The sequence below is a fragment of the Branchiostoma floridae genome, chromosome 6 (genome assembly GCF_000003815.2).
Source record: "Branchiostoma floridae strain S238N-H82 chromosome 6, Bfl_VNyyK, whole genome shotgun sequence".
In the NCBI taxonomy this organism is placed as follows: domain Eukaryota; kingdom Metazoa; phylum Chordata; class Leptocardii; order Amphioxiformes; family Branchiostomatidae; genus Branchiostoma; species Branchiostoma floridae.
In genome coordinates this window covers 8,834,991-8,859,838 of record NC_049984.1, presented here as the reverse complement: position 1 = coordinate 8,859,838, position 24,848 = coordinate 8,834,991, and the positions used below count along the sequence as shown (strand labels likewise).

At 39.8% G+C, this 24,848-nt stretch overlaps 1 protein-coding gene across 1 annotated transcript; it reads right to left on the bottom strand.

Annotated features, from left to right (window-relative positions):
* Nucleotides 1-119: 119 nt before the first annotated feature.
* LOC118418544 (heterogeneous nuclear ribonucleoprotein C-like) lies at nucleotides 120-21,377 on the bottom strand. The gene is made up of 10 exons (XM_035824538.1): nucleotides 21,256-21,377; nucleotides 20,341-20,381; nucleotides 15,417-15,566; nucleotides 14,803-14,962; nucleotides 10,693-10,777; nucleotides 10,066-10,113; nucleotides 4,708-4,847; nucleotides 3,770-3,913; nucleotides 2,883-3,082; nucleotides 120-368 (listed from the first exon to the last, which is right to left on the bottom strand). The coding sequence occupies exons 2-10, from the start codon at nucleotides 20,353-20,355 to the stop codon at nucleotides 345-347; spliced, it is 966 nt and encodes a 321-aa protein (XP_035680431.1). The 5' UTR covers nucleotides 20,356-20,381; nucleotides 21,256-21,377; the 3' UTR covers nucleotides 120-344.
* Between the last annotated feature and the right edge of the window lie 3,471 nt (nucleotides 21,378-24,848).

The following is a 24,848-nucleotide window of genomic DNA, read 5'->3' as shown; positions in this document are numbered from 1 at the left end:
CAATATTGTTGAGAAATTCCCCCAAACCTACTTAACAAAATAACTTGATGGCACATAATCCTCTAGTGCTGAACATAAATTCCACAAAATGCAGCCATTTAGTAATTATATACCAAGTGCCAACAGTAAGCAAATTGGATTACCATACCGCACTGAACAACAGAAACCAGAACATGCAGCTGCAAAAGGCTAAATGTACAAATCTATAATAGTAGAGCGGTAAATCTATGGCCTCCATGCTGAGTGAAACAATAAGAGTTTTGTCCCCTGTACTCCATATCCATCTGCTGATACGGGGTGTGCCAGGTTAGGGCTGTCTTTCAGTCAAAATCTGCAAGGGGGCGTCAGTTCTGCTCTTCAATCGCTGCCTGTGGATGGAAGAAGAAAACATTTTAACATTGCACCATTCAACAGAATGTCCCTCCATTTCTAAAATGAAGTCATTTCTTTCAATTATTGATGTGTCACAAGAAAGAAAACACTACTTGTGCAAAACACAAATCATGATTCCATGTCCAGTTTTAAAATCTATGGTCACAGTGATGATAAACAGGTTGGAGTAGTTTCACATACTAAAGGAATTTTCACTTTGAGTTCGTATGTCATCCTTTTCAAAATGGCACATTGGTTTTCAAGTGACATGAGGGCATGAGCCTGTGATGTCCCCAAATTTTCCAAGCACACCAGGTTACCCCTTCTCGACAAATGTGTGGGGTTCTTTAATGTGCAGGGGCTTGATGCCCGAACATGAATATGGGACCAAAGGCTCACACCTCCATTCCACTCTAAAACAATTGTTCGCTGATGCAGCTCCTGACACCACGTCTGAACAGGTTCAAACATCTGCCCTCGAATCAATAAGTCAGGCAGCTGGGTCACTTGTGCCACAGAGATACACACTAAAAAGGCTTTTAAAAGGTAGGCCTGGGTTACCATCCCTTTTAAAAGATACAAGGGTTGTAATGGTAACTCCAGTCTATTTAACATTGCAGACTGGTTTGCAGCTGCACACATGGCACTACTTACAACAGAGAATTGTGTCCTTCACAGTGACATTGTACAGAACACTAAAAATGCTAATGAGAAAGTCATTAATGGTGAAATGGCAGTAAAAGGATCATGCAGTTATCTCGTGTAATGCATCAGTATGAATACAAGAAAAGCCATGCTAATAGAAACACATACAGCCCAATGATGCCAAAACCAAATGCCATGAAAAAAATCTTCAGGTCTATTTCTATATGGAACATTTTGCAAGACTAGGTACAAACTTCAAGTAAGAGCAATGTTAGGCAGGAGATTATAAGTCACATGCATATACAAATTAAGTCATTCAATTTTAATGTGAACTGTAATTAGCTGTAACAACTTTGAATGAAGTATCCAAGTATTGCTCCTGAATAGCTATAGTATAACTATAATTGTTGTGAGTTAAGTGACAAGAAAAGGATGGTCAACATAGTGGATAATAAAAGATTCTATATTAAAAATGCAAAATTGGTAATTCATCTATTACAAGGTAATTACTAGTATGTATTTGTAATGGGTTTTAGCAAGGGAAGCTTCCAAAGAAAACAAGAACATTGCTCTCTGAGAAAAAAATGACATCTCCCTTCCCACCCACTGATTATTCAGAACCCTTTTAATCTGGCAGCCCCAGCTGGAACTCTGGAAATTGAAATCTATTGATAGAGCCAACATTGCTCCCTTTCATTACCAAAATACTGCAAAATCAATTCCCATGACTACCCAGGTCTTGAATATATAGTGTAATTTTCGGCTGAGCTGCGATGGAAACAAATCCATAGCTTTTACAACAAGCCAGTTTCAACTCAGGACTTTTGATTTCACAATCAGCACACAGAATCACAATAAGAGGCAATTCCACAGTATCTGCGCCTTGTCAGTAATGCATCAAATACAAGACAACTACATGTAGGATAGTGCTGTAATTACTGGATAACGCTTGATGAAGTATGGTTATAGTACTCTCTATGGGGTTCTTTACATGGCATCTTCAATGCAACACTTCAATCACATACTTAAGGGAAAACATTAATGAGTAATTCCAATTATCATGAATTATTATCAAAAATCAATCCCTTTGAGCTATACTCCGCAAAAGTTAGTGCCCTTCTTATGAAATAATTGCTATGGTTTGATGTTAGAGCCAGGAGGATGACATAGGGAAGCCCGAGGCAATCCCAGCATCTGCAGGGCTCCTGGCGGGACAACAGGGATTCCTGTCCCACAATTCAGGCATCTACGTGTATCCACGGTGGATTACGGATCGTGGTATCAGTACAAGCCAGCTTGCAGTAGGAGGGCCATGAGAAGCAGTGCTACACTAGTTATTAGGAGCAGCATAGATCACACACTTGCAGGCACATATACGCCATTTATCTCTACAGTGGGGTTGATTGGATCACTACAAGAGCTGCGGGTCAACCCAGCAGTGATGAATCTACAGGATTACAGCAAAGTGGCTGAAACAACATTACGTATAAGCAACCTTTAGGGCACCGAATGAAAAATTAGGCCGTACGCTGCTTTGAAAATTCAATTTGTCCCGGTTAGTAAGTAAGGAGATGATTTACAGATTGACTTTTTATGCAGATAACATGGAAGTAATACAATTTTTACCTCCAAGAAGGATGGTAGACTCTGGCGGGCGTTATCGTTTTTGTTTGTGCTGCAGTGTGTTTGCACCTATAACTCAAGATCCTATTGATGGAATGTTATGATTTTTGGTTTGTGGGTAGGCATTGATGTTCCAAAGAAACCTAGCAATCTCTGGCCACCTTGCAGCCTTTTCAGGTATGCCAACATTACAAGCCTAAACTGCCTTGCTGGTAGTAGAGTTCTAGAATACACAGTTTTACCTGCTGCTGTTCCTCTCCATTTCCATTCTGTGAATTCTGGGCAGACTCCTCGTCCTTCTGTTCCTCCTCCTCCTTGACCTCAGGGATGTCCTGGAAGATGGAGGTGCCGTGCTGTGTCTGTGCATGGTACATCAGGGGCCAGGCTCCCTCAAACGTCTCTTGGCACAAGGTGCACACCCAAGACGAGGGCTTGGCTGGGCCTGGAACATAAAATCTCCATCAAACAAACTTTCCCCCTCGAAAAAAGCTATAATGGGTACCCCTAGCGACCTGGCATAACTGTGTGGGTGTACCTATTGTAATCACTCTCTGCCTTTCTACAACTGGACTAGAGCCAAAACTCACTCCCAATTCCCTAAGTACCCTACTAAACCACTTTTGCCTCACATCCTATAGCAGGCTTCCACACTGAAATATCTACATATCATTATCAGCTGCTGAATCACACAGAGATATAGAGACAAACACATCAACTGTACAATATGTCTGTTTTCATGGAGGTAAAAATGGTGATATCTGTTTAAGTGTACCAGACTTTCAGGTCCTGACTACCAGAAATGGGTAGCAGCTAAAGTTTTCTAACCTATAACCCACAAAGTCAATACAATAAGAAATGGGGAAAGTAACCGCAGGTGAACAGCCATCCCCCTTGGTGAATATTCCATGCTTTTGAAGATTTACGTTCCATAAGAAATGCCCAATGTACGAGCCTTGGAAGTGGATTATAGTTAGTGCTGCCACACTACCAGGTCCTTCATGGAGTTCACCCACACAACATACAAGGCACTTCTCCATAGTGGCACTAGGGCTCTAAGGTGGAAACCATTAAGCCCTGCCCTGTGACACGTCCCTTATCTCAGCTCACACAGAGTGTAGTTTCCACTTACCTGTCAACTCTCCTGCCAGCTCGCTGCACTTGCAGACAAACTTGAGTTGGCAGCCCTGTGTCTTGTGGGCCTGCAGGACGGCCATGTTGCTGAAGACCTGTTTGCACATGCCACAAATGAGGATGTCTGTGGACCCTGATATGCCTGGGGTGGGAAAAGAAGAGGGATCAGGACATTGAAGACTCCATACGACATTCTCCTATCAGTATCAAACAGTGGCAAAAGAAATGTGGTCATAACTTTTTATGGCCGGTTGATGCACGTCTCAATATAAACCAACGCATCCTACTCTCAATAAAGCGCAGAGGACATCATACTCAAGTGCTTTGCTCCCATTTCAGCACAGAAGTGCCAGGTACACAACATGGGCAAACTACCCTAATACAGCTGGAATATAGCTCAACTGATGAGTCTGCGAGCTCAACAAGACATTTTGGGTTTGAAATACGGTATTCGCATGTCCTTGAACTCCCGTACAATACAACAGGGTAGATTTTCATGCAAAAAGTACCCTCAATTCTCTGGCAAAATTTAGCCACCCTCAATGAAATGTGACAAATTTGACCAACACCTCAAATGAATTGGGACTTACTTATTCCAAGCATTGGTCAGACAAAATTTAGTCTTCTTTCATAATGTCATTTACTAATTCTGATAAACGTCGTTGTAAGGTGTGACATCATCGTAAAGAGTATTCTACATCAGAACACAACTACAGCTAATGGTAACTTATTTTCCTGTTGTACACAAATGACTGAACTTCACCCAGGTGTAAAAATGGGTACCTGACTTTGGTCAAGGAGGTAACATACTACCTTAAACTTCTGTCTGTACTTTGCATATGGCACGGTTAAAATAAGTTACTAACTTGACTACAGTGCCACATTGTCCGTGCCTGTCCCAAAGCAAATAAAAACAAATGACAGAAGACTCCTCACTTGGCATGCCTGACGCTGCTGCCGCCACCGAGGCAAGTGCCTTTGGCCTGTTCTGTGTGCCCATTTTGGGTTTCCCCATCATTCCGGGACGGGGCCTCTTGGCAGGGGGACCGCCCATCAGTGGGGGAGGCTGGTCAAACCTGGAACAGAACATTCATTCAGAATGGTTGCTTCATTTTCCTATTAAGGGTCTTGTACTATACAGCCTATACAACATACAATGAGATTCTCTGCTAAACTGGGATGAGATTTCTACTTTCAAGGCCATGGCCTCTGACCAGCTGTCAGCCAATCGGATTTACCTAAAAAGAAAACATTCAAGTATCTCTCAAAGAGGTCAGGTAATACAATTATCTTCATGAAGTCAGTCAAACATTCAGGCAATTCTCTGATTGGCTGAAAGCTGGTTAGATGCCATGCCCACAGAAGTAGAAACCTCAGCCAGACTAAGCAGAGCCTCTGCAACATATATTGTATAGGCCACTGGCGAGACTGTAGAAAGATACTGAACACCAGGTGCAAGTGTTTTAGCACAGCAACATTTCCATACCAGGCAAACAAACCTATCAATAATAGCTCTACATAATTTCCAATGAGTAACATTTCCACATACATGTATTGCCTTGAAGTTCCATTACCTATGTATACAACTGATGATTTTTACACTTTAACAGAGTATACAGTCTTAATTACACTGAGGAGGTTGATTGAACCTCCTTGATGATACTTCCTGTCAATATAAATTATGACCAGTTGCCATTTGTGAGCAAACTGTAATCTTAGTTACAAAAAGGCCATGCTACATGGGGAAAAAATGCTTGCCATTTTTATGAGGGCGGTATATAGTGCACTATTTGACGCTTTCTTTCATAAAAACTACATGTATATATTGCATTTGTGACTGTGATAATGGAGCATGCTAATGATATCACTTATAAAGCAGTAATTCAGAAAGTAGTACATTAACTCTAAATATGTATACAGTAGGAGAATCCTGTCCCTGAAGTTGAACTGACCAAACTGCAGTTTAATATATATATATATACTTTATTTGTATTTAGAGGAAACTCTGAACAATGGTATATCCCTGTTTATTAACTATGGGGGTTTGTATGCCTTTTATCTCCCATGGTACTTCATTCTGCTGGTCCCTGTTGTGGTGACAGTCCACTGCTCTTCACCCACCCCATCTGCAACAAATAGAAAAGTAGTCAATCATCACATAGAAAATAAGTACAAGGCTCAAACTCCTACTGTAAAATAGACTTCTTTCTAATTTTTGTTTAAAAGTTAACAACATCTAATAAGTCTAATTAAAGTAAAAAAAATTATGTAAACCCTTCAATGTTGATTAAAACTGTTATCGGTAAACCCCGGCAGTAGGTTTCCTTTAAGAGATGAAGTCAGAGACTAGCCTCCTACAAAGACTTGTTCCAGCTTCAAACTTCCCCTTGAAATATGACTGAACTCCTTAATATTATGTTGACTGACTGGTAGGTGCATATTTTGATGCACTGTAACAGTGTAAGTCACATTTCAAGAGACATGTAGCTGGAAACCTTCATCAAACGAGCATGAGCAAATAATGATACCTTTGACACATGGTGATATCAGCTGAGCTTCAGAAACACAGTGTAGGAAAAAACCTGATCTGGCTAATATTTTGGTTAAAAGAATCCCCTATGTAGAGCCTTGCTCATGGTCAATACACTACACACAGGAAGCTCTGTTAAACCGGGCTGAAGTTTCCACTTTTGTGGGAGTGGTGTCTAACCAACTGTCAGCCAATCAAAGAATTGGCTTTACCTGAAGAAAACATCTGCATATTGACTATTCTCTGATTGGCTAACAGCAGATTAGGGGCCATCTCAGAAAAGTGGAAACTTCAACCCAGGTTAGCAGAGCTTCCCCAAGGTATATTGTACAGAACAAGTTCTGCATAGGTGACTGAATGACATTGGAGCATTCTCAAACAAATTGAGAATATTATATGTTGTCTAAGTTGGTAGATTTTAGTTATCTCCTTTTGTCTGTTCAGTCAGCTTGTAGTGTCAAGGTCTGTCTCTAAAGGAAACTTAGGAAACTTAACATCTCAGAATCTTACAAGCTATATTACCTATTTTCAACTAAATCATCTTAACAGGTTGTCTTGACTACTGTCTTCTTAAATGTTCCTCCACCCTGTCTTATGTGCAATGTTAAACTGTTCTGGGTGAACATTGTATGGAATTGCATTATATCAATACAGATAGCATTCCTACATATAATTGGCCATTACCAGGCCATTACAACAAAATGAGGAATGTTGCAACGTAGGGAGCAACACTTGTTGAAAATCAATGACATGACAACGATTCATGGATGCAACATTGATTTGGAAAATGAGAACGTGAATTAACTGCTACACTGCTAAGATTAGATGGGGAGATACACCCTCTAAAATTCTACACACGGAAACAACATAGCAATAAAATGGCAAAGAAAATCAGAAAATGCAGGTTGGAAAAGTCTGTAAAATATGAATGAAACCAGGTAAAAAAGAAAAAAAGAAAAATTCTTAACTCACCTTTTGGTACCAATTTCTTCGCGTAAAAATCAGAAAGAATGAAATCCAGACAGCAATCTCGAAAAATTGTTCCAATTTCGAGTGGTACCAGGAAAAATTGGACAAGTTCCTGCTTATAAGAGAAAAATGGGGAAAAATTGATAAGACAAGCAAAAATCATAAAAATTGAACCAATACATTATTTTTTGATTGAAAAGGTCCCTCTTCAGAGCATATTTATCAGCAATTTCATGTAGTAGAATATTTTGTTTGCATATCAAATAAAACTTTTAGAATGCAGTATACACGTATATCTACGACTATACTTTGAATAGTTAACTTGCTAGTAAACTTTTGCACACTTTGGCAAAACTGACCTAATGACAGTCACCAAAGCAAAAAATCTAAAAGAAACAAATGACTAAGGAGGCATGTGTTCACTCTTTGATATTCCTACCATTGCTATGTATTCCCTGTGCCAAAGCATCCTTCAAAGGCAAGCCGTAAAAACCTTTCTATTTCCCATCGTATGTTCCTTCATCAAACTGGCTTGGTTAATTCCTTCATTAGCTTCACTAGACTGAAATATGTCTCCTTCAAAACCCCAGTCAGGGTTCCAATTTTCCGGCACAGTGGAAAAAGAGTCAGCTATAAATACCATTGACTGCCTGGCCTTTGCGCCTATCCCTCTGCCCTTTAATCCTCACACAGAGCTAGGCCATTACTCATGGCCATCCCCCTGTAGCTGCAAAATAATTGGACCCGTAGGGAAAGTGCCTTGATTTAACATTTTAATGGCACCGGAGGTAACAAGCTCCAAGCACCCGTGGAGAGCACTACAACACTTCCATCCTAACCATCCACCTTTCCCCGCACGACAGCCACCTCTAAATCCTTGGTCAAATTTGCATACAAATTAACTGCTGATATCTGGAAGAGCAGTAATAGAGTTATATGCTGCTACTTGGGCAATCTTCCCCAAAAAGGATACATGGCTGTGGTTTACTTCCTTCACATGGCAACCCTAGGGCAGTATGCAAATTGCTTTTACTCCAGCCCTCACCAATATCTTAAGTTGTGGAAACAAATCTATGACTGTTCAGTTTGAGGGTTAAAGGTGATTGTAAATGTAATAGTTCCGAGGGGCACCTATCTTCTTATGTGCAATGCCTCTATAAAAGGGCAAACTTGACAGTAATGCAAATTATAAAAATAATTATTTTGAAGTAATAAGGCCTGGATCATCATATAATCATGAAATATCAACAAATGAAACAAACCACTATATATATTATGTATATATATACCATCATCTTAACATTTAAAGCAAACTTGTCAAAAATTCACACAAAAATACAATTAATGGAATATCTTTGTAACAATTTCATTACAATATTCTCTTGAACAAAATAGAAGCTTGAGTCAGAGAGTGGGCAACGTCATTTGTAATAATTACAAATCCTGTGTGGGGATATCAAATAACAGAGACATGTGCTGACGCAAGTACAAGTATCAATTTCCCCAAAGCAACATATTACATCTGCTAATAATGACATATGTACCATAGACAGTGCACCGTAGGGTAAATGTGATTTTCTTTCATGACACAATCATGAGTATGTCAGACTTTCAGTCCTGCGTGGTTATTCCACAAATATCAGAAAAGAGACAGTGCTTCAGGCTAAGATGCTCCTTTCAATAAACTCACTGGGAAATATAAAAGTGATGGATATTTTGACAAGACAGGTTGAACTTAGAAATACAATATTGAGTTGCAGGGCTTGAAATAGTACACAGTGCCACCTGCATTTGAAAGTTAGTGCAGGTAAAATTGTCTGTAAAATGTATTTTTAGCCACAAGTTGTATTGTATTGTATTGTATTGTATGATAAAGTTCTTGAAATACACTGCTCTTCATAGCTGTTTATGACACCAGAGGTGTTGATTGCTCTATCATTTATATAGTGACTTCACCCCAAGAGAGAATCATTGCATGTGTCTGTCAGTGCTATTCCTCATGTAAGCATTGCCATACACCCTCAGTGACAATATTTTTGTAATTTTGTAAAATATTGGAAAATAGATAAGCTCCAAACAGAGGAAGAAAGATACTAGTAGACAATGTTGAATTATTCTTATTTACACTTTTAAAAAGATTAAAGAATGTTGCCATGTTCCACTGTAAAATGTTTAAAAGTAAAACCAGAGAAATGTGAGAAATACATTTATGATGTGATAAATGACAAGCAAAACATCAAACGTATCTCAAACACAGGAAAAACATAAGGTTTTGTTTGATATATTGATGTAACTGAGCGTGCAATATTCTTCAGATCTGCCCCAAGCTAACATCAGCACCATGGGAATATTGTTGGGTATAACTAGAAAACAAAACTAAAAGTTCTGCCTCAATATATCAAACAATACTAGAAGTTCTGCCTGTGCTAGAAATTTGTTTAATGTTTTACCTGTCATCTATCACATCATAAATGGCCATTCTATGTTCCGGTTTTAAACATTTTACACAATTAGGTCACTAGCTGCATAGCCAAATAAAAGTAGGAAAACTAAAGGTTGGAGGAAAGAAGGCTTTAATACTCAATAATAGGCTATTTACTTGTATCTGCTGTGATTTATCATTTCAGAGCTTTTGTAATCACCCAATTTGAAGTCAGTCCAAAGGAGAACCCAAAATCATTTCAGTATCTTGAAAGTAGATTCACCCACAGGCGTCATTTTTAACATCTGCTAAGACTTCTTTCCCCCTAATGATTGTTGCAGAAAAGGCAAAGAGACAGTAAGGTCTTACTCACCCGGTGTAGTTTGGATCACTTTGGAAGTCCATCCCAACACCGCTGCCCCTATGGGTAACAAAAAGCTAAGTGTCATGCAGCTGTGTAAAGTAGATTGGACTAATTCCTCAAGCTACCAACATCTTTTGCACGGTAGTGATCTCTCAGTATGACATCTGGAACTGCACAGTTCCTGTTTAAGAAATCTTATTCAGCCTGTCAGCCGGTATGCATTGGACAGGAACATGTATAAGTGCTGACTTCATGTACAACTTGTATTTGTGTCAGTAAGCCTGTAAGCACTGAGGAAGTTGTATGCAATGAAACCTGGTCTGGGTGACGGGCTGAATAAAAGTTCTTACACAGGAACTATGCAGCTCCGTTTGTCTTACTGACGGACGACTGCAGTAAAAAGATGTTGGTAGCTTCAGGAATTAGTCCACTCTACTTTACATGTCATGCAACAGTGTGTTTTGATCACACGTGAATTTTTCAAATGAAAACACCTATTTGGTGCCAGTCATTAATGTACTTTTCTTTGAATTGATGACTAAGTTTCATGCACTTAGTGGTTACCATTCTGGTCACTGAATGTGTGTAACATTAAGTGCAAAATGTATGATACAGATATGGTATATGACAGCTTACCAGTTGGTAGATGGAGCACCTCTTTTTGTGGGCCCTTGGCCAGGTGGCTTCTGGTTAGGCTTTGGCTCAGAGGCGATGTTCACATCTGCAAAACAATTTTCAGAAAATGTCAAAAGAGATGAAAGATGTGAAAAAAGAAAGTGAAAGCTATCTCAAAACTTAATGAACTTAATTAACAGTTGAGCTATGCTTCCACTGTCCTTGAATAATTTCATGACAATTGTTGCACTGTTATTATTGCTATTTGACAACACAGATATAAACTACTGTAAATGCATTTAAATTCGCGGGGATTTAATTTTGCGGAAGAGGGAAAAAGGACTTTCGTGGTGGTTTTAAATTTCTTACTACCATGGAAAAATGTTCAGTGATTTTAAGTTCACGGTTAAGCGGCCACCTCGGAAACCGCGTACATTAAACCTCCACGAAAGTTTCTGCACTTACAGTTTATATATTATACTCCCGTACATTTGGAGCCGCATTGCAGGCATTGCATTAACAATACATGTAGCAATTTAAGTATGTATGTTAATACTTAACATGTGGGACCACATCTGTAAGCAGCAACACCTATAGCTGCAGTGCATTGTAAACCAGTCAGAATTGCCCCAATGAAACAGATGGTCACTGAAACATTGGCTGTGAGTTTATGACTTGTTTGTGAATACAGAACCTTGCTATCTACTACTCTTCCACAGGTCATGACAGAGAAGATAGGATTTAACTCATAACTGCTGGGTACAGAAGCAGGGTCACAAAACACTAGACTATGCACCACAATGTACTAAAGAAAATATACCATGAACAGATCTGTCGATTTTCCGGGGTCACGATCTAAGGGTCACTGATTCTGATTACATTAAGCAGGATGCTAAAAAAGAGTTAATATTAAAAAAAAACATTTCACAATTTTCTTTATTTCCATCTCCTTGCTTTTATCACCATCTTGACATCTTCTGTGTATTTTACTGCTGGTTGTAAAGATGCAGCAGATTGTATGATTTCATTACAAGTCCTTCATCCCACAAGACTGGGCAATACAGAAGTTTACATTAGCCCCATCAGCTCGCTCCCTCCAGGGTACAATCCAGGCTTACAACCTGTCGTACAGTTATACATATTGTATGCCTCATATGCAACAAAACAAGCTCAAACACTAATAGTTTCCTGGGGAAAGTTATCAAAGGAGGGATCTTTATTGAATCCCTCGTGTCCCCATAAAACCATCCAATATGCTTGTCCTCTTGAACAGCATACCAACTAGTACTGGGGTATAAAGGGACAGTTTGCATACATATGCTGCTTGCAGCAAATCTGTTATATCCTTACCAAGGCACCCTCTGACTTTAAATTTTTGTATGTCCTACTCAGTATTACAATTATCTTGTTAGGGGGTCAGCAAGAGTCAAAGGCATGGAATTATGAAGCTAAGGTTTTCGTTCCAACCAAGGGACAGATGGTGAAATTTTTGTCTGTCCCCACAAGCAAATTTGATTCCCTGGAAGGACGGACGGGTCCTGGAGGCAGCGCTGACCTTATAATCCATGTTAGAAGACAATTTTTTCTGCTAAGTTCTACTTAAGATGGTACAAGTTTTTCTCAGGAGGCAATGTTACTGCCATGGGGAGTACTTAAAGTTTGAGATTGATGGCCTCTATAGTCTACCTTGACCTGTGGTTCATCTAGCAGCTGATACTTCCCTGTAATAACCGTTACTTTTGCTTTCTGCTCACGTCCTTTCAAACCAAGGGTCGAGATAACACTGATGACAAAAGCCTGGCGAGCGAATAAAAGGACGATGCTACGCCCAGATAGTCTTCTGCCAAATCTTCTTAAGTATAAATCATCCAGCTGGGTAAATTGCACTTGTTGAACAATACCTTTGAACAGTTTTCTTCACACTTCAGAGATAGGGAAGTCAACAGGGAAAAGCTGTCCACAGCATCAAAGAAAAGAAGGAAAATCTAGTTACCCGGGCACCCCTCATATCTAAATGTCTAACTTCTGTGGCGCAAAAGTTGAGAAAAACACTTAGGAAGTTACAACAGACTCTCCACAAAGAAATATCTGGAGGTTTCAGCTTGCAAAGAAAATGCTCGAAATTTGATTTGACTTTCCCACATGGAAGGCGCCATGCTGAGCAAATAGCATCCATGTAGCCATGTGTGACACCTTGAGTTTGCCTAATGATGGCTCCTAGGAGTGCAGACTCCACATTGCTCAGGTGTTTCATACATCTTCGATCCCACTTCAACCAGGTTAATTTTCCCATAGGAAGGGCAAGAGCACCCTTCTAGTTACCTCTCATCTCCACCACAGACAACTGAGGAGCGGTGAATAATTGTAAAACTTAACAGGAGCAATGGGGGGTAGCGTGTTGTGTGTAAAAATGATAGCAAAATTGTTTCGACCTTAGCTTAAGTAGAGCTACACTTGAAAGGACACTGCTTAAAATGTACCAGTGTGAACTGTGCCATTTTGCAGGTTCTCCCAGGAGAGGCATACTCATTTCTGAATAAAGCTGGCTCTGTACGGCAGCGGTGCTCTGTCCTCGGATCTGCTTAAATGATGCATGAAGAGCATGCATTGGGCTGAGAATAATGCTATCTCTAACTATGTTACACACCGCAAAAGGGCAGACTTCATAAAAGCAGCTGCGTAACAACCAGACTGCCACTTTTACAGCCCATAGCTGTGCTCAATGGGGAGATGTTGAGTTTAACAGAAAGTTTCCAGAATTGGCATTCATTTATACCATACCTTACTGTATCATGTATCATGTTATTTACTACATTTCAAAACAATCCAAATATGCTCGCACAGGTTATACATCTGATGCAGAGCATAATTCAATTTCTTTCAAAACCATAATAGATATTTAAGCTCACAGACAGTATCACAGCTAACACTATTGGTACCCAGCGGGCTTTGACACTCTCCCCTACTGTAATCCTTTCATCTATAGTATTTAATCAAAACCACTAATGTACAACGTTCGCCCGCCAAGGACAATTTGAGGGCGACCAAATCTCATCTAACCGGCAGCAAAATTGCGTGGCGGGCCAGATAGTGTCACAATCACTGGCATTATCGTAGAATAATGATGGAGAAGTATTCATGTTGGGACTGACACGAATGTTGATACCTACAAGGGAAGCAGGGCCACACTAAGCTAGTTCTTTGTTCATTCCATCTTGGAGTTTTCAAATCTACTACAACCAGTTAAGCTTTGCCTGTTTTTCCTGCAAATTTATGGTCTCATTCTTTGTGCCACGGGCTACTGGGAAAGGAAAAAAATCCAATTTCTTATTAACCCATGAAAATGGAGTGCATGCTATATATACAGTTTCATAACACCAGAAAAATAAATATTGATTTTTGACCATTTTTTTCATCAAATTTGGGCTGCAAAAAGTATGGCCTTACAGATAACTACTACTCATACATTGTAGCTGCAAGTCCTTGATATGAAAAGGGTAACAGTTTTTCTTTTTAATGTGGTGCACCCAGTGGACTAAGCGAAGTCAGATCAGTGACAATTCACAGACCAAAGCATGTGAGATACATTAGTCCATAGTCCATTAGTTAGGATTATACTAGACGCTTGTTCATGAATTAGACTGTTGTAAGGTACTTATTAACCACCTGGGGAAAGGCTGGCTGCTGGCTGCATGATAGCTTTTGGATGACAGCTTTTTAAGGTCCATTAACGGCTTTCATGCAAAAATAGAACGTGATGACAAATGCATGCCTGGAAGAAAGTCATATAAGAGGATGACAACTTTTTTTGCTGAAATTTGGAATAATTTGGAACATTTTGGACTTTCTCTACCTTTTACAGGGCTTGAAATACCGATCTCCAGCCTACCATTTTCTTGTTTCATTCATTATTGTGACTTCCTCGCTAATTCTGTCTATTCATTTTCCTACCAAGTTTGGACCATGGCCAAGAAAAACCTTCCCATCCTGCCAGTGTCCAGTTACAACATCTCCAGCTCACATCCTGTCACTCTACAACATTCAAATAACTATGGATACAACCAGCAAACAGTGATCTGCAATAACAACACTTTGACAACATTTTTACAGCGATATGAACAGACTACAAACCTAGAACCTGTCCAGCCAACATACGGCCATCTTCACTGGTGGCCGCTGCCCTTGCGTCAGCCTCGTTGGTGTACTGGACAAAGGCGTAACCCTTGTGGACAGAGCAGCCCTTGATGTAGCCGTAATAGGAGAAGATTTCCTCTACATCAGCTTTGGTCACCTATGGAAGAAGTCAGTTTGAATGTGTATCACTATACGGTTGCTTCAATGAACAAATCTGATACTGATACGGATGAGACAGGGCCCTAGTACGAAGAAGTCAGGTAAGGTAGGGGAAAGGGGGAGTAAGTTCACTTACATTTTATATAATATGCAGCTTGTACCTACTGTACAAAACTGGTGTGCTACACCTTGAGACAGTTTACCAGTTGTGCAAAACAAACAAACTGCTATATCCTCCAAAATATGTAAGTGTACAATAACATTGAAAAGTATGGATTAAGTCCGAACAGATTCAATGTATCATTAAAGTAAAAGGAGAAAGACAATACAGTAGGTTAAAAAACAAAAGGAAAAAATATACCTGTAACATATATGCACATACTGTGCACCACCATTTTCCCAGCCAACTTATACAACTGTTCATTGTTGTGAAACACAAATTCCGGTCTTACCCTGAAGGTGTTCAGGTTGCCAATGAAGATACGAGAACGCTTGTCCTTCAAGTTGGTACTGCTGGTGTTAGTGCTTATGTTCATCTCTGCTTCTGTCATCGGCTGGCTCACTGGCATCTGATGGTAGCCAAATCCCCCCACTCCAAATCCCTGTTCACAAAACAATACACAACATATAGGAATTTCATTTTATACTATAGAGCCCTATATAGTCCATGTATTCAATCTTTCTTATGTACATGCACCAAGAACATTCAATCTATGTTCACGTTTAAAATCCAAGCAATACATTATGAATGAATAACAAGGTAATGGGTTTTGTTCTAATAGCAATATCAAATCCAGGAAGATTATTCCTAAGGATGGCTTGAAGCAAAATCCATCATTTCTCATATTAGTAGATGGTTTCTGGAACAATAACAGATACCGGTACGGAATATGGGGATATGAAAAGATAGCCTTAGGAAGGACATGTAGCTTCACAATGGAGGAAATACCATTAATCAGTAAGACGGATTTTTACCAAGACTTGAAGGATTTTATTCCAAATCAGGTTACAGGATCGAGTTATGTGTCAGAGTTACTGGATAGAAAGAAGTTTAAACGAATTACTGGTTGAGACGTCACAGACAAAAATTTTGCCCCGTTCGTAAAAAAAAAAGCTGTACTCCATGGCATGAAAATGATGTAAATGTATTTTCAGAAGGTAACTGGTTCTTATATAATGATAGATTTAACAACAAAAAAGTAACAGCACAGGCTCTCAGACACTGGGCAGGATGGCAAAAAAATTACAGATGGAGCCATTCATGATGATGTCCAACTTGGGATACAATTCACTCACAGCATACATAATTTACTGACTGTAAGATTGAAACAGACAGAGACTAGAGACTAATTCATTCAACTATAAAATACAATTGCCCAGACACCCTCAAGCACAAGGAAACCATATTCAAGTCACTGCCTTGCTTATGAATATCAGAAAAGCACACGTCTAACCTCTCTTTCCAGATACTTGGAAACACAGTAGTGCAAAACAAGAATTTAGAGATCTCATGACTCTAAGGAATATTTAAGAGCTTCTTGTACATGTATGTCTTATTTAATTGTAGTTCCTCGACTCTGCAAAGAACATTTTGACTAACATAACATGTGTGTATTAATTCGTTTCTGGCACTCTTATTTTGAATGTAACTAGCATATGGAAAATGTATGACTGCGAAAACAGACCAAAACAATACTTGCCCATAAATAAGTCGCCTCTTCCAATGACCCCTAAACTAATTAACAATGAATTCTACCACCTCCAACATGTACTTACTGCTACTTCAGCAAGTCTGACCTTTTTTGACAAAAATTTAAACAGCATACACACAACTAAGCCTGACCATTGTAGTCATCTTCCTACTCACATCCTGCATCTGTACTGATAGTGAATTGAAACAAATAGGGAGTCCCACCATGGACATACACCAACCCCCCCAAAAAACACACTGAAGACATAGATTGAGCAAGGCACCTACCAAATTCAATGGCATTTATCTACCTGAGTAGACTTACCAAGTCAAATCTAGTTCCCTATCACCAGATCCAGGGATCAAGACAACGGTTTTCTTCACCTGTCCTAAGGGGTCAGACAGGAGCCTGTATTCAAGGATGGACAGTTTGCAGCGCTTGACACATGTATAGCCGGTGCAGTTTAACAGTTGATAGAGCTCTCTACTCTCTCCGAGTGCATGTTTCTCTCTTGCTGGCACAATGCTAATGGTACGATTCTGATCTCTTCATTACATGTAGCAGGAAATAAAGGCACCAACGCCTCCACCAAGAATAGATTGAATCAGCACTGGCTGGGTTTGAATGGGATTGAATGGAAACACTATCATTTCTGTGATAGGGCATGGAGGAAATGAAAAAGCTTTAACTCTGACAGAATTCTCTAACTTTCAGGTATGCGTGATTTTACATGAAGAAAACATCATTCAACATTACTCAAACACAGTTGAACTTATAGGGTTTTTTAAGTCAAAATGTGGTATCCAGAAGGCAGAACAAAATGGTCAGACGGCCTTTGATATGTGCACATAAAAAATGGCTTGACCCCAAGATAGTTTGATGACAAATGTTCTGTGTCATATATATCTGGTAATGCATTAGAGAACACCCACTGGTCCATGTGCAGTGACATTTAGGTGACACCATGACTATATGGGTGAGCCATACCCATTAATCTTTTTTCTTACATCCATCAAATTTTCTCAAGCCTGTCTCTTTTGGGGTTATCTGTCTTCCCTACCTACCTGAGTGCTCGCCATACCTTCAGAGGCTTCCTAATGACAGGGGAAGTGGTTCCTAGACGAGAGTGTAACTGCCAGCAGAGTTGGGAAGTGGCCATTTTCCTGCCCACTGCCCATGATCTGCCCCAGCCCCAAGGTAGAGACCTGCTAATGCTGTCTTCCTTTTTCAATCACTCTGACAGACATTGCCACGTAAATGTAGACATGAGTTCCTGTACTCTGGCCATTGGGAGGCTATTTAGTATTCACCTAGAACTGCACAACTGGGTCATAATGTCAGAAAGGTTGGGACTGCTGATTCCTCTGCAATTTTCTTTGAGGTAGTTTAAAAGTTGCTTCAATTTAGGAAATGGCTAATACTATAGGACCAGAATAGTGTGACCAATGACCGCAACGGACAGACGATTGACGTAGACAGAATTCTTAATGCTTTGGTCAATGGGAAAATCCAAGAGACCAGCATAAAGGAACCACCATGACCAGGAGGCTGAAATGCACAGGTGACAGACTGTTCTACTATAAGTGTGTGACCTAATCAATATTAACATAAGTAGCATGATTTGCCTTCTTCTTTCCTTTCTTCTGCATACATGTAGCTAGTATGAAACTTTGAAAACTCTCTCTCTCTTCTTAGGAATGATAGCAAATATGATACTTGAGATAACTACTTTTCGTCTGTCTTATGAACGATAACGTAATATATCTCATTTCTTTACACAAGACCTAAACAGCTAACTTATGCCAGAATAACAACAGCTTCTGTGGATCGAGAAATCTTATTTGAAGTTACAGGTCACGTTCCAAATTCAGTACCACGAGAGCACGGGGGTCCTTATCGATGCCAGAATACTTTCTTTCATCTACTTAACCCCACTGGCAACATGACTTGCAGTCTTGGACTACTTGTAGCGCACATCTGCTAAATCTTTTTCATCCAGTCGTCATTTGTCACGTGGGATGGACGTTGCACAACGGTAGACAGATGACGGTAGTCTATCAGACAAGACAGGTAAGGCTACCTCTATGATCCCATGACAAATCTCATCTCTGAATCTACCCCTCATCATGTGATAAAAGGTACACCTGTCACTGCAAGATGCTGAGGAAGATACATCCATCAACTTGATCAATGACTCGGCAGCGCTGAAACGAACTACAGAGTTAATGAAAGGTACCAGAGTTCTCATACTTCTTCCTGGGAGAGCATCTTGTATATCCATAGTGATTTGACAACCCTTTTCATCAATGTTCTGGACCAGCGGTGTAGAACATTACACATGTACTTCACGTAGGTCTTAGTCCCCTCGTGAGGCAAAAAGTCAGTTCTGTACATTTACCAACATCCATTGCCAACTGACAACCCATCAGTGCCTGTTCAATAGAAATGCAAAGGCTTTGTGAATACCTTTAATGTTAGCATAGGGTTGCCAACAAACGTTACTTTGCATGTATTAGGCATGGTGTGTTCCATTCTTACAAATGGTTTGAAAGGCAAGACTTAGCTTTACATATGGTACTCTCTGAATCACTCTGATGATTGTCTTTGGTTGATGCCCTTCATGACATCATTAAATAACATTGCATCCACTTTTCTACATTTGACTTTATTGACCCTACATTAGTAATGAGGATACCTGAGTTACCTCTTTTCATTCAAGATTTCCTAATAACTTTAATTCTGAGTCTAAAGTAAATCTAACAAAACAAAAACGGAAAAGACAAAGAGTAGACATTGATTATATATAACTGTACAGCAGAGAAAACATGAAAAGTGTGCCATCACCAAAAAATCCTTCTTTTGGGATTGAATTTGTTATCGATTAGTTTCTGTCTGCTTAACGTTCCTAGCAACACTCTTTCGGCCACAGCAAATAAATTTCATGGACTGTATCTTCTGAAGACTTCAAATCTATTCTAATGAACAAAAAAGATGGACATAGAAAAACAAGATGCCTACATTTTCAAAATAGAGACCACGGCATAGACAATGTAACAAGAATTGAAGCAAGAAAACATGGTATTACAGCAAGCAAATCTTATATTCCTGTATTTAGAAGTGCTATAGTGACACTAGTGTGATAGCCCACTACTAAAACACTAAAATAAATGTCAATTTTAGTTTTATCTTTACAGGTACACCGAAATCTATTTGATAAAAAAGCAACTTGTATTGATAGATTTGGCTTATAGAGACAAAGTGTATCAACTGTGACTCATCCTAGCTTACAATAGTACCAGACATTAGTTTCACTTACAACTTCACACTTGCTCATGGTTACCTCACAAGTTTCACTCAAAGTAAGGCAACAACACAAATACCTTCCCAATAGTTGCATTTTCTAGTATCTCCGGAGGTGAACAAATATCTTTTCATCTTATCTTTAATTAGTATCAGCCAAAATCAATATACGCACTGATGTCATCCATGAATTTATTTGCTGTGGCCTTCTCTCTCTCTGCTCCTCAATACTCTTGTCGTATGAGAAACATTATTACTTTAATAGCAACTACAAATGATCTATGTGTAAAAGAATTCAACCTTGTTGTTTTCAACCAGATTGAGATGTAGATAAGACAGTTGTGGTCACTTTGGGCCAGCCAAATTGAAATTATACTTTACACACCTTTCTTGCTGCCATGTCTTTTTCTGTAGTTTGTCGTCGTCCTGAATAAAACAAGAATAAAAACCAAAAGGTTTCCTTTTAAAGAGAACTCATAACAAACAACAAATCATAACAATGATATTCAAGAATATTCCGGAAACAAAATACATTACTTAAAAGTAAACAGTACAGTAGTGCATACTTGATTATTTAATCATACCTAAGCAGCTTATGACTGAAGTATTCTACGTTTTTATAGTGGATACCACAGGTAAACATCTTACGGCCTTTCTCTTTCTGTTGAATATACAAACACTGTCAGCAAGGTAAGATACATAAATTTAAAGAATCTTACTCTTATAAGTTATACGTAACTGGTAAAAATTTCATGATGTTGACAACTATTTGCACGAGTATCATGTTCTAGACCCACTGTCTAGGTCTTTGTTGATGGACATGTCTCTTTCAGGTTTTTAAACCGCTGGGTCACACGCAGATGTAAAGACCAGAGGTTAGGATCTCGCTGTTACGTGCTGACCAGCTCACACACGACATGTTGTACCGAGCGACAAAACACGTTCCTAGCCTCGGGGTCCCCATGCCATGCCATGTCCTGGCGCCTACTAGCCTTGATTTGCAGCTCTTCTATCTATACATCGACATACCAGTCATACATATTAAGTGTTAAACCGTCAGGCTAAGCATGTTAGCCACAGGGGAAAGAAAAATACAACTTGTTTCGACGTCGCCCCCCTCCCACTTCCTACGGCTTAGTGTAAAGACCCCTCGCGACGCGTGACTTGTCCCACGTCGCGACAAGTGCAGAACTTCACGCTGTTAAAAAAACATCACTTGAATTTCGAGAAGACGGGACAGTTCTCAGTAGTGTATACTGGCTGCCTATCGACCAAACCAGAGAGAAGACTCAGTCCTTACCACACCAGAACGCAGTGAAAACCGTACCTTTCGCGGCGCCGTCCCAGCAAGAATTCCGCGTGTTGGCGGTGCGAGTCGTCAGGTCAGCTGTGACCTTCCTCGAGTTCGAGGCCCAATGTCCCGGATGCACCACTCACCGTCTGGAGTTTGGGCGCCAAATTCAAAACTTGGGACAGGTAATAATAAAAAAAAAATGCCGAAGCTACTGATCGGGCCATCCTGTCAATTGAGTAAACACATCCGACTAGATTTTCTAAACAAGAATGATGATGAAGAATGGGCGCTCAAAAATGCCCAGTCCGGAGCACCTTTCGCATGCCATCCGACCACCTCATCCCCTGAGCCATTGAATCAGTTCATTGAATAAAGATTTGATAAAGATCAATGAAAGTTCAAAGTATACTGACCCAGTGTACCCAAATGCATAACGTTACCTGTGCTTCTTGTCAATTAGACTTTTTGCAGGATTTCCCCGCCAATATCCATGCCCAAAGAAAATGACTCAAACAGTAAGGTCTGTAAGTTTGCTGGCAAAGTTACGCGCGGTTTAATGTGAAGATGAACAGCATATTCTATTTGACAAACTTAGAGTATTCGACAAACTTCTGATAATAGTAACGTTAAGTCAAAGTACAGAAGACGTTAACGCTATGTCTAATGTTAGATAATCGATATAACATCGTTTAGGATTAAGAGGCCCATTGAGAACAACATTTTGCCGAAAGACTGTTGAGGGCCCTCAGGGTCGCCTGAGTTCAAACATGCTCCCTTGCCAGGGTTTGCAGATATCGTAAGTTCAGTTATATAAGTGTGAGCTTTGCCAACCTCGGCTGGGGAAAATCTTTTGAATTGCATTCAAATCCCTGCTGATCTCTCCTGTGAGTGAACAGTCGGCTGACACGAAGAAAAACGGGCTTCTCATATCCTCTTATAGCCGCAGCTGTCAAAAACATTGATTTTAGTGACTTTTCCCTCTACTTTTACTCCAAATTCGGAATCGATTTTCCTTGTTGTATTTCCCGCGGATCGTTTGTAATGAAAATACAAGTCTCCTGCAAGTAAGCCACAATTTTGAACGGACGTGATGGGCATCCTCAACTAATGCTTGCATAAAATCTTCGTGACGCAAGGGAGCGCTCATGAGCGTCGCTGTCCCCGTCACCTACTCTGTAGCCAGCCCGAGTACAGATTTGACTTGGCTTTATTTGGATCCACATTTAGCTTAGAGTGCATTCGATCTTGCAAGTAAAGCGTTTACTGACGTGACGCGTAATATTCGATGAAAAACTTTGTTACATAAATTCCACTTTTGCATATATTCGTTGATTTCTTCATTTTCGTGACGCTCAACTGGATTGTCAAGGTTCTAACATACATTGGGTTTTTAATAAGACGAATCAAGCATTGTAGGCATACTGCACATAGCATCTGTCTATTTGCCTTACGACAATCATGTGATTATGAAACTTAGACATAGGTTGCAGTTGAGAAAAACATTGAAATAACAGGCGTATGCATGTATGAAGATGTCTAGAAAAGATCATGCATCAGTTGGGTGGAAAAGTATTTTTCATTTTTAATGTGGATAATGAACGAATAATGTGGATAATGTGCGAATGGGACATATGTAACGTTATGTGTGCTGGAACGAGATAGTGTAACTTAGAATTCGAACGCTATCGTGGAACTTGTGGTACTCTCCGCAGATTAGGCTCCGGCTTCTTTGGGGCGTCCTTTTCATTTTTTGTCAGTCTTTCTCAAGAGATTTTGTCAGTTTTTCCTGCTCTGCATTGGCCAATATAGACCAAGAAAGACTGAACATAAAATAGAAAGGCCGAAAAAACGCCTAAAAGATGTCCAATATAATCCTAGCCTCTGCTTGCTACTGAATTACAAAATGTATCACCAATTATTGGCTACCAATGCTTTTCACGAGTTCTTTTAGCAGAAAAACGGGTTAAGGTGGCATAAGTATCGTGTCTGTCACGGGACAGGCTCACAATTAGGGAATTTGAAACCCCAAGGAGGTTAAAAAAGACAAAAAAAACCTCCTTGGAAACCCGTACTCAGAGAACCCGTGACTGTACCATGATATGTTTTATTATGGAAAATAATGGAAATTGAAAAGAACAGACATCCTTCAGACTGTGTGAACGTCGTCCCTGAGTTTATCAAAGTTCTCATAAGGCCTAAGTAAAAAGTCGTGTTTCTGGTTACCTGCCATCCCAAGCAAAATCTGACGGCCCTGGCCTTTTTTGTTTGGTCGGCCGCTGGCAAGGGACATTGATTTTAAATCTGACATCTCAGTGATGATATTCAAAAAAGACTTCCTGTATTTCAATTCGCACTGCAAGGCTTTGAAAAGTGAATGTAAGAATGTGCAGTAAGCATTTATTCTCCAAGCAGAGGTTAGTGGGTCACTTTTGAAAGTCGTGACCTTTTTCTTATGCCGTCTTTTTCTTTTATGTTTGACATCACGATTTCCACATGAACCTCTGCTTGGAGAGTAGTAAGCATTGTGAATGTTGTATAACAATACGCGGTTGAAAATATCAGTATCTTTATGCATTTAATTTTACATTTGAACTTTATTTGTTGAATGACGTCGCGGCCGGAATCTAAAATTCAATTAGAGAATCCCTGACTACCGCCTATTTGTTTTTTAAAAAATTCTTTGTTTTAATGAAGACCGTCATCAGAATGACAATAATAATTCACAACCCTATTTTCACGCAACATAAATCAGGTGGAGCAGAAATGTGACTCTACACTGACTGTGTGAGATACTTGCCAACAAACCTGCTTTGAAGCCTATAATTTTGTCATGCATATTTCCCCGAGGGTGTGTGCACACTGTACAATCAGGACTGAGTTGTCTGTGGAAGAAGAACTGACAGATCCTGACAGACTGCCCTGTCAAAAAATGGGAGGGGGCGTGTCAAGAAATGAACCGTTGAATTAAGAAGAAAAACAACTAGATAGAAAAGCCGCCAGGGGCACAAAATCTAATCATGCCCAGTTTTTGTCATAACCTATCAACGCACCAAATATAAACCATTCCCTTCAGAACTTCTTGAATTATCTTAGTGACGAACAGAGATGTAGGGTGCACAGTGCACTCACACAAACGATATACATATAACCTCCATTTTCCATGGGCCATTACTTGTAAAGGGAACGTAATGATATGATATGACTACTAGCGAAGTCATAGTCTATTATCTAAGTTTTCCTGTTGCGCCTATCTATCTAACGAAAATAATGATCCAACAGGTGTGTGACTGAGGTGATGATCCGCAAGACTGTTGTTGATTCCATCGATGCTTAAGCACAGCAGACAAGGAGACAATGTGGCACGTAAAGACACAGAACGTTTTTAGCCTTTTACATGCCGCATTGGCTCATCGTCTGTGAGCAGATCCACCTTTTCCGCGTCAAACGACGGTCGACGAAAATGCATCTTCACGTCCTGTGGGAGAAGAAGAACAGGAGTTTGAGTTGTAACAATGAGAGACCTTCATGGAAATTAGAATTTTATATAGCGTAAAAGATTACTTGTGGTGTCAAGACCGATATCGTCGTCTTACCTACAT